General features: G+C 46.6%; 1 protein-coding gene across 1 annotated transcript in view; it reads right to left on the reverse strand.

Annotated features, from left to right (window-relative positions):
• LOC124882629 overlaps positions 1-17,108 on the reverse strand; it is an 87,037-nt gene that overhangs the window by 44,366 nt on the left and 25,563 nt on the right. The window contains exon 7 of the mRNA XM_047389066.1: positions 6,785-6,973. Coding sequence (XP_047245022.1) covers positions 6,785-6,973 — 189 coding nt within the window. The remainder of the gene's footprint in view (positions 1-6,784; positions 6,974-17,108) is intronic.

The raw sequence follows: 17,108 nt of genomic DNA on the forward strand, positions 1-17,108 counted from the left end.
GAAACAGGCTCAAAATTTGGAGAACGATGTCTCTCAAAGAACAGAACCGAAGACCTGGTGACCCCCATCATGCCATGCTATGCTGCAGTAATCCAGCATTAGGCTTTGGAGAATATTTGACTTTCCTCACAATGCTGTGCATGGTTGCAAAATAAACTGATCCTCATTCAGTCTTATTTATCAATATTCCAGCTGTTTTAAATTTTTAAATTTTATATTTAGACAAAAGGCTGTTTTCTTTTAGGCATTTCCTGACCTATGAGGATTACTAACTAGGGGCCTCAGAGTTACATCATCATTTATACCTCAGCATACAAAGCCGTCATGAAATATTAATTAGAAGTTCCTTGACACTGTAATCAAATAAAAAATGTCTATAGTAAACCTATTGTATATTTCTAAACATGAGATTTCCCAATGAATAATTAAAGGGTGCGATAATGCCACTGCAACAAATTTATTTCAGAGTGTTTATACTATTTTGACTGTCTAAATGAGAAAAATAAACACAGAAATTACCTTAATTCCAAACATGCAATCAAAAACAATTTAAGGAAATTTATTTTGTCACAACTGGGCTGTTGCTTTTAAAGATTACTGTTTAAGAAAAAAAAAACTGCTCAGTAAGAAATTGTTTTTGATTTCATTTATTTTTTCATATAGCCATTTAAAACAGCCAACCAGACAGCCAAAGTGCTTTAAAATAAAAACAATAATTCAATAACAGACAAAAGAATAAATAAAAACTAGAAATCTGTAATAAAATGTCCCTGTGCTACTGAGTATTAAAAGCCTTCCACCATCAAAAGGTCTAAACTTTGGGTTTAAAAGGACCACGTCAGTGACTAAGCAGATCCAGAAGGAGCTGGTTCCAGAGTCTGTGTGCCGCCACTGAGAATGCCCAGTCCCCCCAATGTTCATAATATTCAGTTCTCAGAACATTCATGAAGAAGTAATAAAAGTTTAAAATCAATTCTAAAACGGACAGGCAGCCAGCGAAGGGAAGATAAAACCGGGGTCACGTGCTCGCGTCTGGAGGTGTCAGTTAAACGATGTGCAGCTGCATTTTGGACCAATTGAAGCCTATTGAAGGGCGACTAATACCCCTTTGCCACCGGCTCGTTTTAGCCAGTGTGGCTCCACTCCACTCGGTTTCGCTCCACTCGGTATGGTACCAGTTGTGTTTCCAAAGACCCACTGATGACTGAAGGTACAGCGGCTGAAGTCCCACCTCCAGGCGTCAGTGCAGTGAGCTGTGTTGCTATTAATATTACTGTGTTACACAGTAAAAAATAAACAATTAAATAGTAAATAAAAACATCAATAAACTAAATACTAATAATGTTTGTATTAATGTATTTGCAAGAATGTCTTATATATGTTTTTTCATATATAAAATAATCCACTGGGATAATTATCTGGGCCACAGCCCAGCCAGAACAGAAAAAGGCTCAGGGGTTCTGATGTGAGTGGGGTTGTGGCAGGAGAAGCAGAGATAAGAGGCGCTGCTGTCTGGACAGGTAAGGCTGCAGAGTTTGCCTGAAAAAGTTAAAGTTTTGGGCTTTATGAGGAAGTTTTAACTCAGTCGTGGCAACAACACCCACAAGGATGTTAAAGCGCAAAACCGCAGACATTTGACCATGGTGAAGTTAGTTTTAGGTTAGATATTGGATATTTGTGCTCCGTGGATTCAGCGGAGACTTCCTCCCGTTTGACCCGATGCAGGCAGTCTGATAATGGGCAGTTGCTTTCTGTGTTATGACTTGAGCAATGGAGGACCCCAGAATGCAGACGAGCTTGGATCGCTGGGTTCAGTACTGTATTGCACCGACTACGCCAAAACAAATTCCTTGTATGTCCAAAAACGTACTTGGCAATAAAGCTTTTCTGATTCTGATTCTGATTCTGAGCAGGCAGCATGACGGTAAGTGAGGAAACTTTAATTAACAAAAACTCTCTCACAAGAAGAGGCAGGAACAAAACAATAAACGGGCTGGCAAGACAGGCATGGCATGATCCGAACAACAAGACATGAGCATGATCTGAGAACAAGACTTGAGCATGATTTGAAAATGTTTCCGCAAGGAATAAACAGAACGGAGGTGTATATATGGAGTGTGAACCAGGTGAAGCAAGGAGACAGATTAACTAGGTGCAGGTGAACCGAATAAACTTAATTGACAGGAGAGAACAAACGTGACTGAGCAAAACACAGAGTTCAAGTGGGCGACCAGGAGGTCGTCCCGAAAAGGCACCGAGTTTAGGCGGGCGACCAGGAGGTCGTCCCGAAGAAGCATAAAGTTTAGGACGAGTCCAGGACCCGCTACTCAGAAACCTGATCAGCCAGCGATGGCGGCGAGGACCTGGAGACCGGCAGAGACGTAGAGACCTAGGCGGCCAACGAGACAACAAGACCTGGCGGAACCTTGGAGGCAGAGGCGGTGCCTGGTGAACCCGCAGAGGCAGCGAATGGCGAACCCTCAGAGGCAGAGGCAGCGCCTGGCAAACCCTCAGAGGCAGAAGCGGTGCCTGGCGAACCCTCATCTCTGGGTTCACAGGCCAGAACGAGGACAAACTGTTCCTTGAACCCCTCAGGAACAGGGTTCGACGACGCTTCCTCCTCGAACCCCTCGTCTCTGGGTTCAGAGGCCGGAACGAGGACAAACTGTTCCTTGAACCCCTCAGGAACAGGGTTCGACGGCGCTTCCTCCTCGGACCCCTCGTCTCTGGGTTCAGAAACCAGAACGGAGACAAAACTCTCAGTGGCGTGAACAGAAGCTGAGTCGTCGCCGAGACCCTCATTGGCGTGGGCAGAAGCTGAGGTGTCGCCCGGACCCTCAGTGGCGTGGGCAGAAGCTGAGGCGTTGCCCGGACCCTCAGTAGTGTGAGCAGGAGCTGAGGCATAATCCGGACCCTCAGTGGCGTGAGCAGGGGCTGAGGCGTCGCCGAGACCCTCAGTGGTGTGCGCAGATGCTGAGGCATCACCGAGACCCTCAGTGGCGTGGGCAGAGGCTGAGGCGTCGCCGAGACCCTCAATGGCGTGGGCAGAGGCTGGGGCGTCGCCGAGACCCTCAGTGGCGTGGGCAGAGGCTGAGGTGTTGCTGAGATCCTCAGTGGCGTGTGACGGTGTGTCAGGCTGTGGACCTGGCGTGGTCTGCTCTGCAGCAGCGCTCTGGACACCTGACGTGGGCTGCTCTGCAGCAGCGCTCTGGAGACCTGACGTGGGCTGCTCTGCAGCTGCGCTCTGGAGACCTGACGTGGGCTGCTCTGCAGCGGTGCTCTGGAGACCTGACGTGGGCTGCTCTGCAGCGGTGCTCTGGAGACATGGCGCGGGCTGCTCTGCAGCAGTGCTCTGGAGACCTGGCGTGGTCTGCTCTGCAGCAGCGCTCTGGAGACCTGACGTGGGCTGCTCTGCAGCAGCGCTCTGGAGACATGGCGTGGGCTGCTCTGCAGCGGCGCTCTGGAGACATGGCGTGGGCTGCTCTGCAGTAGCACCGTTCTGGAGACATGACGTGGACTGAGCTGCAGCACCGCTCATGTGGCTTGGTGTGGGTGAAGGAGCACGGTAGTAAAACTGACTTACTGCCATCCCTCTCCATCAGCTGAGGAGAGGAATACATGAGGTTGATCGTCCTGAAGCTCTTGATTTGGCGTGCATAGAACCTTAAACGCTGCTCCAGCTCATCAAGTGTTGCCTCAGAACACCGGACTGGAGCGAGCGAAAACGGCATGGGCGGAGGTGCAGCGAGCCTGGCAGACAGTGCTGTGGCAGACGAGGATACGGGATTACTCACTGCAGCGAGCCTGGCAGACAGTGCTATGGCAGACGAGGATACGGGATTACTCGCTGCAGCGAGCTTGGGAGACAGTGCTGTGGCAGACGAAGATGCGGGCTTTCTTGCCACAGCCCTCACGTCGGCTGGCAGGGAGACCACCTCCTCGCCAGCCGAACCACAGGAAGGTGCTCCGCGCCGACGTTTCTTGCGGCGGGTGGAGGGTGAGGGCTTCACTGCCGGACCAGAGTGCGCAGCCAGGGGAGCAGGTGGAGAACGGCGCTGAACTGCCTCATGCTCCATCTCCTCCAGCAGCAGTGGAGAGGGCAGAACCTCCAGGTCGGTCGGCAGATTCCTCATAGCCTCCTCCTTCTGACGCTGAACCCAGCGATCCAAGATGTCTGCCTTCTGCTTGTCCGCAGGGTCCGTGGTTGGCGGAAACATTCTGTTATGACTTGAGCAATGGAGGACCCCAGAATGCAGACTCAGTCATGGCAACAACACCCACAAGGATGTTAAAGCGCAAAACCGCAGACATTTGACCATGGTGAAGTTAGTTTTAGGTTAGATATTGGATATTCGTGCTCCGTGGATTCAGCGGAGACTTCCTCCCGTTTGACCCGATGCAGGCAGTCTGATAATGGGCAGTTGCTCTTTGTGTTATGACTTGAGCAATGGAGGACCCCAGAATGCAGACAAGCAGGCAGCATGACGGTAAGTGAGGAAACTTTAATTAACAAAAACTCTCTCACAAGAAGAGGCAGGAACAAAACAATAAACGGGCTGGCAAGACAGGCATGGCATGATCCGAACAACAAGACATGAGCATGATCTGAGAACAAGACTTGAGCATGATTTGAAAATGTTTCCGCAAGGAATAAACAGAACGGAGGTGTATATATGGAGTGTGAACCAGGTGAAGCAAGGAGACAGATTAACTAGGTGCAGGTGAACCGAATAAACTTAATTGACAGGAGAGAACAAACGTGACTGAGCAAAACAGGAATTCAAGAATACAAACTAATAGAAACATAACTAGAAAAACATGAAACGAAAGCATAACCAGATCCAAAAACCAAACTTGACAAAACATGAACAAAAACATGACCAGAAAAATAAACAGAAACATGATTCAAAACTTCAACTGTTAAATAAGACCAACAAAACCCCAAAACACCCACAAATCATAACACTCTGCCTGCTCCCTCCTCCTGCAGACCCTGGTTCCCATAAGGACCGTCAATAAATTTCCGAACAAAATACGTTGTTTCATGGTGGGATTGTTTTGTGGGGTTTGGGAAAATGCATGTGTGTCTGAACAGCTGATTTTATGTGTGATCAGCTGGTTTAGGATGTTATTAAATGCAGCACCCTGCCGGCACATAATTTAGAAAGCTGATGTGTCTTTTTTTTTTTCTTTCAGCTTTCAGGCATGTTTATGATTTGTAAATAGTAAAATTATATTTCTGTTTGACGCACTCCGGCCATTGTGGTCCTTAACATTGTTATAGTCACGTGAGTTTTATTAACTTTTCCCTGCACTACCTCAACAAAACCCTTCTCCTGGTCCCAAGGCCAATCAGTAAACAGCAGTCTGTGGACATCAGATGTAGTCTCGACTCAGCCTGGGTCAGACCTGCTCAGGAGCAGGGACCAAAAAAGTGGGTACCATTACGGAAAAAACTGTAATCGAAACGTTCGCAAGATCGAGCCAAATGGAGCCGAGTAGGGCCAAATCGAGCCAGTCGAAACAGGTAATGCTGAGTTATAATTGCTCCGAATAGAAGCAGATAAAAGGAACAAAGAGGACCAAGAATGAAGCCCTGTGGCACCCCACATGACAGAGGAGCACTGGAGTAAAATACACTATTATCATAACTGTGAAAGACCTTTCACATAACATGTAAACCTGTAAGCGCTGAGCCATGGATGAGATCTGAGAATTTTATGCGAATCCAGGGAGACCAGAGCCAGCAGCATTTATCAGGTTCTAACTGAAAAATATCTGGCAATTTGTAGAAATGGAGATGCTGAACAGCTGAGAAGCTGAATTTTTTAAAATAACTTTTACTCCAAACAGGGTTGTTTTAGACTGTTGTTTGTAAATCTAAAGAAAAAGGATATAGATTCAGATCGATTAGACTAGACTTGTCTTCATTTTATTGGCTTAGATATTTAAAACAATCTAAAAACATGAAATCCTTTTCTCTGATTGATTTAAGGGATTCATTTTTAATTTAGCTGAAGTGAACCTTCAAACATCTGCTGTGTTTGTCTCTCCGCTGCCTTATCAGCCTTTAAACAACAGACGATGAACTAATTGAGTGATCTGCACACTCTAAGTCTCTTATCCATTGTTATGTGAGCTGTGATTGGTTGTTGTGTCTTCTGCTATCTGGGTCGGAGTTCCCCAGTTAATGATCCACTCCAGCGGTTTGATCTTTATTAATATGGTACATTCTGATATCCCTGTAAAGCTGTCCTCTTAGCGGCCACACCTTCGGGACAGAGGTAGTTAAGAGCTCCCAGAAGCGTGTCTGGGAGCAGATTGAGAGTCTGTACTGGCGCTTCTTAAAAGGATTACCCGCTCAGTATCATAAAAGCATAATTTGCTCTCAAAGCCAGCTGCAGAGAACACACTATCATGTTTTTCCCCTGTTATTCAAGGTCAAATGTGTTTTCTCCAACACATTTACACACAGACACACCTTTCTGATGGCTTCCAGCTTTGTCAGTTAGGGTTTTCACTTATCAAACGATCTATTTCAAACTGTCAGAAAGTATAGTCAGAATAGGAAAATTCCACTGCAACTGAAATTCAACTAAATGATCCTGTTTTAACAGTTAAAACTGACACCTCTAAAGCTGGAAAGGCTCAATTTTCAGATGGTACTGAATGTTATTGCAGAATTACATTTATTCCTGCCCTCACACTGTTTTGTTTTTGTTTCATTCTTTCACTCATTGCTAGGAGATATCAGAATAAACTTCCTTGTCCTGCTAATATTTACCTACTGAAATCCACTCGGGGTCGTCGTACGGCGACATCAGGTCAGACCATTCTTGGACTGGAGAGAATGCCTCCTCTAAATTCATCTCTGGCACTGGGCGGTCCAGGAGAAGCAGCTGGACCCGGGATAAGGAGCCTAGATTACCAGAGTCACAACCCACAGTGAGAGCTGCGAGGCCAGAAGACAGCTCTACATGAGGAGAAAATAAGTATTGAAATTGAAAAACACACATTTTGAGTGTGACAGAAAACTAGGTAGTTAAAAGACAAAAAAACAGAAGCTGAATTCCCATATTAATCCCACACATTTCTTTACATTTCTGAATTCTACATTTTGTTCATAGCTTTCTATACTTAATCTCCCAAAGATGTCAGTACTGGAAAGAGATGGAGAAGATGGATGGATGGATGGATGCACAGATGGATGGATGCACAGATGGATGGATGGATGCACAGATGGATGGATGCACAGATGGATGGATGGATGCACAGATGGATGCACAGATGGATGGACGGATGGATGGATGGATGGATGGATGCACAGATGGATGAACGGATGGATGGATGGATGGATGGATGGATGGATGGATGGATGGATGGATGCACAGATGGATGGATGCACGGATGGATGGATGCACAGATGGATGGATGCACGGATGGATGGATGCACGGATGGATGGATGGATGGATAAACTACATTTTATTGAGTAAAAACATGTCAACAGCAACAAGTGAAGCAAACCTGCAGATCAAACAGCAACACATTTTGAACTTGGAGGAAATCAAATTTGAAGAAAAAAATGATGATCTCAGGATGATGTCACATCTAACTTAATTATCTTAAAGTTAGAACTTGTTCTAGCAAACTACTATGATCAGGGAGATGTTTTAGTAGCTTTATTGGAGTTATTAATGCAACATTTTTGTTGATTCTGTGTATAAATACTGCACCACCCCTCTTTTAAATGATTAAAAACCAGTCTGAATGACTTCGGCCAAATTATGAAATCAGTGTTATATCCAACAGAACTGCAAACTCCCTCAGTGCAGAGTGAACCCCTGAGGCTCCAAAGTTCTAGCCGTCACACCCAATTAAAAGAGGATCAGTGACACTGTGGTACCTTGCCCATGCAAATCCCAGGTCCACGCTGGCTGGGTGTAGAGCTGCCCTTGCAATCTGAGGGGATTTCACAGAAGACGCTCCGGTGAAAGTACCCCCGCTATGCAAACACACACACACCTTCCTGGAACATCCAAGAAAATCTTCCACATCAAAGGAGGAACATTTTATAGTTTGTCCTGACTGGGGTCTGCAAGATTTGTCGCTCATTCACACACACATTCGGGGTTGGGTGTTTTCAGTTGGGAAGTCAAACATGTAAAGTAATCCCTCAGGTAAGGAAAAGGAACTGCTGCTTCTGCTGATAAATGAAGGAGTCGTTGGGAGGAAATCCCAGGGATAACTCTGGCTGTAACATAATGTGGTGCGACGCACTTTCAGTTAGGCTGGGCATTAACCTAACCAAACCACAAGATAGGAAAACAATTACCCAACACTTTAACAGATCAATACGTAATCCTGTATTTAGGTATTGCATACATGTGCTACCACCCACTTAGGTTCAATGAGACTGTGCAAAAGTCTTGAGTCATCCCTCATTTCTGTATAATTTCCGTTCAAAAAGCCAGACTTTCCATTACACTTTTAAAATGATTATCATCAAAAACTCTTCATACTTTTTGAAGCCCTTTCAGGAGATTTCTTTGCAATCTGGCAGTGTTCACACTCAGTTTTAACACAATGCCAATCACCGGGCCTTGCAAAAGTATTCATGCTGAAGTTTGTACAACTACAAACTTCAGCATATTTCATTGAGGTTTTACTTGATAGTCTTCTTTGGTATGTCTCTCTCAGTTTTTCCACAACTAGAGACTCACATTTTTGCAAATTCTCCTTCAGAAAATAGCTCTAGCTCAGTCTGATTGGATGGAGCTAAACTGGGGCCATAAAGTTTGTTCAAAAGAAAAAAATTTGAACCTGAAAAATCATTTTGAACCTCCCCCAAAAAATGTTGAAAATTTGTCCTTTGTCACCGATCCTGTTCATAACTTTTATGGACAGGATTTCTAGGCACAGCCAAGGGCCGGAGGGGGTCTGGTTTGGGGACCAGAGGATTTCGTCTCTTCTTTTTGCAGATGACCTGGTCCTGCTGGCCCCCTCTAGCCAAGACCTACAGCATGCACTGGGGCGGTTCGCAGCCGAGTGTGAAGCGGCTGGGATGAAGATCAGCTCCTCCGAGGCCATGGTTCTCGACCGGAAAAGGGTGGCTTGTCGTCTTCAGGTTGGAGGGGAGTTCCTGCCTCAAGTGGAGGAGTTTAAGTATCTCGGGGTCTTGTTCACGAGTGAGGGAAGAATGGAGCGGGAGATCAACAGACGGATCGGTGCGGCTGCCACAGTAATGGGGGCGCTGTGCAGCTCTCGATTTACCGGTCGGTCTATGTTCCTACCCTCACCTATGGCCATGAACTTTGGGTCATGACCGAAAGCACGAGATCAAGCGGCTGAAATGAGCTTCCTCCATAGGGTGGCCGGGCACTCCCTTAGAGATAGGGTGAGGAGCTCGGCCATCCAGGAGGGGCTCGGAGTAGAGCCGCTGCTCCTCCACATCGAGAGGAGCCAGTTGAGGTGGCTCAGGCATCTATACCGGATGCCTCCTGGACGCCTTCCTCGGGAGGTGTTCCAGGCACGTCCCACCGGGAGGAGGCCCAGGGGACGACCCAGGACACGCTGGAGGGACTATGTCTCTCGGCTGGCCTGGGAACGCCTTGGGCTCCCCCCGGAGGAGCTGGAGGAGGTGTCTGGGGAGAGGGACGTCTGGGCGTCTCTGCTGAGTCTGCTGCCCCCGCGACCCGGTCCCGGATAAAGCGGAAGACGTTGAGTACAAGGAAAAAAGTTTTGTAACTGCAAAAAAAAAGATGTGAAACTGGAAAAAAAAAAAGTTCAAAACTACTTTTCAGATAAAAAAACGTTTTCGCACTTGCACATTTTTTTTTTTCGGTTTCAAACCTCTGGCCCCATTTTGGCATGGGGGGCGGGGCTTCAGATCATTGGGGTGTGGAATCATGACTGACAGCTCAACACAGTGACTGAACAACATATTCCCTGCTGTTGCATTCAGGGACCGAAGGACCTGGAATTATCTGTAACGCATCATTGATAAACTATATGTATGTGATTGGTTTTGAAAGATAACATGCTTCACCAATAGAAGCAGCTTACGTGAATACACAACGCAAATCTCAGAGGAGAAAATATGATCTTGACAGTTTTGCACAGAATTTTAAATCCGTGTTGGAGATTTCCCATGCTCTCAACGTAAAGCCGATCCAGACTGAGCGCCGGCAGTATTCGACCTGAGCTCTAGTCGCTATGGCCTCGTCTTCATCTGCGGGCGCTAGCAGTGATCAGGTAATGATAAAAAGGCTGGTTGTCATTTTATTGCACAGGGAAATACATACATATATAAACATATATATATATGTGGTGGTATGCTGACATTACCCTGGATACCGTGGCTCTTGAAACATCACAAAGACTTGTCTTGGTCACAGATGCGCCAGCAAGAAGTGCACCAACAATTTGTCCTCTTTTGAACTCTGGTTCACCCATAATGTTGTGTGTATTTCCATATTTTGAGCAAAACTGTGCTCTTACCCTCTTAATTGAACCTTCACACTGCTCTTACTGGTGCAATGTGCAATCATTGAAGACTGGCTACCAGGCTGGTCCAATTTAGCCATGAAACCTCCCACACTAAAATGTCAGGTGTTTCAGTTTCATTGTCCAACCCCTGTATATATATATGTAACCCAGTCTATCCCTCTGTGTGTCCGTGGCTTGTGGAGGACACCCCGTGAACTCTGCATTGTGTTTTGGATGTAGGTGAGGTGTGTTCCATGTGGAAACAGAGGCACCAGACACAGGATTCTGCGTTGTGGCGAGACCTTGGAGTATTTATTCCATCCAGTCGCTCTTCTTACACCTTACAGGCAGTAAAAGCAAACTATGTGGGATATGGCAGCTTTCACGGCAAAACCTCAGAGCTACGGTGTCCCTGTTAGGACAAACATCCCAGAACTGCTGCATTTCCAAAGAACACCCACAGAACAACAGCATTATCTGTTGGAATATTTATGTCACTATCTTACATCTACCCCTTCTTTTTGATGGCGTCCCAGCCATCAAAGTAAACAGAAAACACACACTTGCTGAAAAAGAACTAAATAGTCTAAAAATTAGCAATAAAGGAAATTGCTCAGAGTTGTTATGAATGTGTGTATGTGGCTGGATTTGTTTTATGTATGTTTTGAGACTCTCTTTGCCTTTTCCCTCTGCCACAACAGCCATCCTCTTTCTATTTTCTGACACTCCTGTTCCTTTTTTGTGACTCGTGATTCAAATGATAGCCTCTTTGGAGGATGTCTGTTCCTGGGTGGATTTCTTCTTGGAAGTTCATCTTCCTGCGGTGAAGCTGCACCATCAAGAAATGCAGGTGCATTTCTTCCCGCCCTTCGTCCCGCTGGCTCATCCATCACTGTCTCTGCTTGTGTTTCTTGACTGCTTTCTCCCAGCTGCATAACTACTCCGGTTTCCTCTGTGCCCTCCAGATCCGAGACCTGGTGCAGATCTTCTTCTGAACTTGTCTCACTTAGGGCGAAATGTAACTCTTCTTTCCCAGCTGTCACTCCACTGACCTCCTCTACCGGGATAAACATGCACTGTGTGAGCAGGCAATTTTGCTGAAAAACCAAACCGACAAAAGTAGTTCTTCCACAGAACCTTGGCTACTGTACCTGCTTTTTGGTCTTTGGTGGGGTAGGCTTGAGCATAATGAGAGAAATGATCTGTAACAACCAGAACATTTTCAATGCCCCACTTTGACTTTTCCAGGCAGAGGAAGTCAACACACACAAGCTCCATGAGTCACTGCTATGAATGCTCATGAGCGGAGCTCCAACCTTGCTTGAGGGTGTCTTCCTAAGACAGCATCTCTCACACTGCTCACACCAAGCTTTGATTTCCTGGGCCATATCAGGCCAGTAGAATCTCTTTCAAATCCCAAATGTCCTGAATCATCATGCAGAGTAGTTTTGACGCCCACTCTCAGCTTCTCTGGCAAAATGAGTTGCTCCATGACTCCTCTTTGACCATCTATGATGCGTCTGTACAGGACGCCATTTTGGAACAACTTCCGACATTCCTTTATAAGAAGGCTCCCGGGCCTTCCTAGTCCACTCCTCACAGTGTGGGGAGGTATATTTGTGTTTTTAAAATACAGGATGAGGCCAATTATGGGATCCTGCGTCTGTTCTGCACGGATCTCCTGTGTCGTCATAGCAGGCAGGGCATCTGTTGAAAAGTATTTGGCTTGCCCCAGGGCCTCCAATGCCTCCTCAATTCGTGGAAGAGGGAATGCATCTCATGTGCTACAGGAGTTGAGTTTCTTGTAGTCAATACAGAGCCTTAATGATCCATCTTTCTTGGTAACCACCACCACTGGTGATGCATGCGGGCTCTTACTAGGTCGGATAACTCCTGCAGTTTCCATCTCTGTCAGTAGGCGCCTTACATCCTGCCACTGAGAAGGGGGGATCTTACAATATGGGAGTCGAAATGGCTTTGAATCCACCAGAGGAATTTCATGTTGAACAGTGTTTGTGTGTCCATAATCCATAGGATGCTGTGAGAATACATTCAGATTTTTCTCTACCAGGTCCCTGATGAGAGTACGCTGGTTTTCATTCTCCACTGCTGCTCCACTGAGGTCCACTTCATAGCTTGCCGCCACCTGACCGAGACTGAGACACACCCCTTCTTTCACTCTACTGTGGTGTTCACCTCCATCTTTGTCAGAGCGCTCCACAACTTGGTCCACCAAGAATGCTGCGGTTAGTTGGGTGTTTGGTTTAATAGTGAAGTTTCTCTGAGAGAGGTTCATAACTCTGACTGGGGCATACCCTTTTTTTTACGTCTGTGAGAATTCTGGCCACAAGGAGGTCTTGTGGGAGGTGGAGTGAAGGGCGGCCTTCTATCAGGGCTGTATAGGTTTGTCTTTGTGGGCCTGATTTAATCTTACATTTTAAATCCATCTCTTTGCCACCAGGGATACAGATAGTTCGGCCGGTGAAAATCGCAGGACCTACTGTGTCCTGGGTTTTACTTTTTTCGGTGCTCTCAACGTCCACCACAGCAGAATACCACTCTGGGTGGTTCTCTTTTATCAGGTGGAGGAATTCAGTGCCATGGGCTGCTTGCAAGTGGCTTTTTGATGCACGAATGACATTTGTTTCAATGAGCAGAGGCACAGATGACCGATATTCAGAGTCAGGGACAACAAAAGTGGGGACAGTCATACAGTCTTCTCCAAAAACCTTAAGTATGATATTCAAGACCCCATAATAGGGCACATTTTGTGCTGCTGCCCCCTCTATCATTATGTTGGATGACTGCGGCTTCTGGTTCTGGAGCTCTGGGTGGGTGTGCCAGAAACTATGGGTGATGCTTGTAATTTGGGATCCAGAGTCAATGAGAGCTCTACATTTCTTGCCATTTATCTCCACTTCACCCTCATTTCTAGGGCTCACCAGCAGTGGAGTTCCCTCCTTTCTGTTTGCAGTATCTATGCACTCTGAGTGTGGGGCTTGCCCATGGTTTCCCCTGCTACCATGGGCTTCAGGCATTTAAAGACTGGGATGGGGGCATGCTGCTTCCTTCTGCCGAGGTTGGTGGCTGAGAGTGGTGAGTCCTGGTCAAGTTGAAATCAGGAAGGACTGCTCGTCAAAATCTGGCAATGTGCCCTTGTTTTCCACATTGATGACATACGACAACAGATTCTGATTTGTTATTCGTGCTGTTGGCGGGGCTGCATTTGGCGAGACACTGGGGGATTTTATGCTTGATTCCAGTATGGACAGTCTCGCCATTTGTGCCTCTTGGCTGAGGGCCAATTTCTTGACCATCTCAGTCAGTTCAGTGAGTTCTGAAGTGCATTTTCTCCCCTCAGCCCTTGTGTTTATGTTCTCTGATGTCACATGCACCTGAGCAAACATCTTCTTTACTTTTTGTTCGGGCTGAAACTTCTTTGTTTCCCTAGCAATGCTTTGAAGCTCAGACTGAAGCTCTCTAAAGCTTTGCAATAGGGGCTTCATGGGTGCGATTTGTGTATATACATCTCCATCCACCAGCCCTCTTAGGAACTGTCGAGTCAATTTACTGTCTCGATTTGGAAATGGCCTACCCCCTTCCTGGCTTTCTTCCACTGCTCGTAAAGTTGCCTCTAGTGCTATGGCATAGGAGCAGGCAGACTCACATGGCCTCTGACTTCGCTCATAAAAATCAGCTAGCGGGTCTAAAGAGCCCTGTGCATCACCATACTCGGCCCTCAGTTCCTCAAATGCCCTCTCTGGGGATTGTTCACCAGGTGGAAGGTTCAGGATTAGCTTCCTGGCTTCACCACTGAGGTGTCGTACTACTGTGGAAAAAAGAAGATGGGCAGGGAGATCTATAGGGTCTAGAAGGTACTGCATATCACAAATCCAGTCCTCCACCAGAATCTTACTGTCTGAATTACCACTGAACACTTGCACATTCTTCACCTGATGAGTCCACATCAAACCATCATATGCTGCGTGTGTGGGGCATTGGCTGTGGATGGCTTTTCCACAGACATCTAACAGAGGGTCAGGGAGGTATAGACGCGAGACCATAGCAGCAGGTAGGGGTGGTTTCAGATGCTGCAATCCACTACCAATCTGGTCGGGGGCTGCATGTGAGGCAACCTGAGAAAACGGGACAGTCAGGTTTGGGGCCCATGTGGGGACAGCAGTTATGTTTTGTGATGGCGTCTCCCCCTGAGCGGGGCTCTGATAGTTCTGTGTAGTAGGCTGGGAACACGGAAAGGTGGGTTTGTGCTCTAAGCCTGCCATGGTCTGCCCAGCAGGAACAGAGTTACTCATTTTTAACCATGGTGGAATTTGAGAACCGGTGCATGGCTCTGGGCTGATTTGAAATTTCTTGCCCTGGAGTGAGGCAAAGAGGATAAATAATTGGTTGCAGATGGAATTATGAAACCTCCCTGAAGAAGTTGGGACAGAGGAGTGGAATATGGGTGGCCTGGGTAGGTCTGGGGGCTTGGTCCCAGCAGCTGGCCAGTTTGGTTAATAGGAGCAGGAAGGAGTGTGCTTGCCTGTTGTGCATATTGTGTTCCATTGTGAGTAACATTGGAGTGGCTTTCCGGGGCAGTGCAGGCTGATGACGTTGGGATAGGGAATTGGTCAGTATAGACAGACAGAAGAGGGGGTGAAGGGGTACCTTGTCCTTCGTGGGTCCATGTCTGGTGTGGTGTGTCACCTGAGGTGGCAACATGGTCACTCAGTTGGGTCCCCGTTAGATGTTCTGGGTTCAGTGGATCAGCTGGGTAATTATGCCACATGTTTCTTTTTCTCATTCGCTCTTTGATGGAATTATGAGTTTAATGAGTTTAATAGAATGAACAGAATGTTCCCTATAGTGTGAACAAAACCAAAAATAAATTAAATTAAACTCACTGCTTGGTGCACATCTCAAAGACAAAAGATTAAGGTCCACCAGCTACAGCTAAAAGTATGTCTCAATACTCGATCACTATAGTTTCTTTAAATAGTAAGCCCAAAACAATATTTACACCTGAGGCCTTAGAGTCACAAAACACAGCATCAACATGACATTTCACTGAGATCTTCAAAGGATAAGATGGAAAACATGAGCATGTTGCATCCACATTTAGAATGAAGTTCCAGTGTACAGCCATAATGTCACTCTACTGGATAACCAGAAGCCCCTTCGATTTGTTGGCCTCTTTGAACCACAATCCGGGTCACGGCACCAAGATGTAACCCAGTCTATCCCTTTGTGCGTCCGTGGCTTGTGGAGGACACACCGTGAACTCTGCGTTGTGTTTTGGATGTAGGTGAGGTGTGTTCCATGTGGAAACAGAGGCACCACACACAGGATTCTGCATTGTGGCGAGACCTTGGAGCATTTATTCAATCCAGTTGCTCTTCTTACACCTTACAGGCAGTAAAAGTAAACTATGCGGGATATGGCAGCTTTCGCGGCAAAACCTCAGAGCTACGCTGTCCCTACTAGGACAAACATCCCAGAACTGCTGCATTTCCAGAGAACACCCACAGAACAACAGCACCATCTGTTGGAACATTTATGTCACTATCTTACACATATATATATATATAGAGAGAGAGAGAGAGAAAGAGAGAGAGAGAGAGAAAACAGACACATTTACTGTTGATACCTGAGCTGTTTACAGAAACAGCATGACATGGACCGTGTCACTGCGATATGTTGGATTTTCTGAATAAAAACTATGGATGTTTAAATTTAACTTCATGTTTTAGATGGTTCGACGCCCATAGAAATATTTACAGATGCATTTAAACCAAGTAATTCCTGATTTTATGGTAGTGTAGTAGTTTATAGTATAGTATAGTATAGTTTATAGTAGTTTAGTAGTTTAATAGAATGATATGGCTCTGTTGTATGTAATTTTGTTTTTCTCTCTCTCTCTCTCTCCCTCCCTCCCTCCCTCCCTCCCTCCCTCCCTCTCACAGCCCAACACCGTGCAGGATGTTTGGTATTTGTGGTATTTGCCAGAGAACACCAGGATTGGCAAATTCGCCACTGGCGCCCTGTGTTCTTCACAGATGAAAGCAGGTTCACACTGAGCACATGTGACAGACGTGACAGAGTTTGGAGACACCATGGAGAGCGATCTGCTGCCTGCAACATCCTTCAGCATGACCGGTTTGGCAGTGGGTCAGTAATGGTGTGGCATTTCTTGTGCTCGCCAGAGGTAGCCTGACTGCCATTAGGTACCGAGATGAGATCCTCAGACCCCTTGTGAGACCATATGCTGGTGCGGTTGGCCGTGGGTTCCTCCTAATGCAGGACAATGTGGCTGGAGTGTGTCAGCAGTTCCTGCAAGATGAAGACATTGAAGCTATGGACTGGCCCGCCCGTTCCCCAGACCTGAATCCGATTGAGTACATCTGGGACATCAAGTCTCGCTCCATCCACCAACGTCACGTTGCACCACAGACTGTCCAGGAGTTGGCGGATGCTTTAGTCCAGGTCTGGGAGGAGATCCCTCAGGAGACCATCCATCGTCTCATCAGGAGCATGCCCGGGCGTTGTAGGGAGGTCATACAGGCACGTGGAGGTCACACACAATACTGAGCCTCATTCTGACTTGTTTTAAGGACATTACATC

This window comes from Girardinichthys multiradiatus, chromosome 17 (genome assembly GCF_021462225.1).
Source record: "Girardinichthys multiradiatus isolate DD_20200921_A chromosome 17, DD_fGirMul_XY1, whole genome shotgun sequence".
Taxonomy (NCBI): Eukaryota; Metazoa; Chordata; class Actinopteri; order Cyprinodontiformes; family Goodeidae; genus Girardinichthys; species Girardinichthys multiradiatus.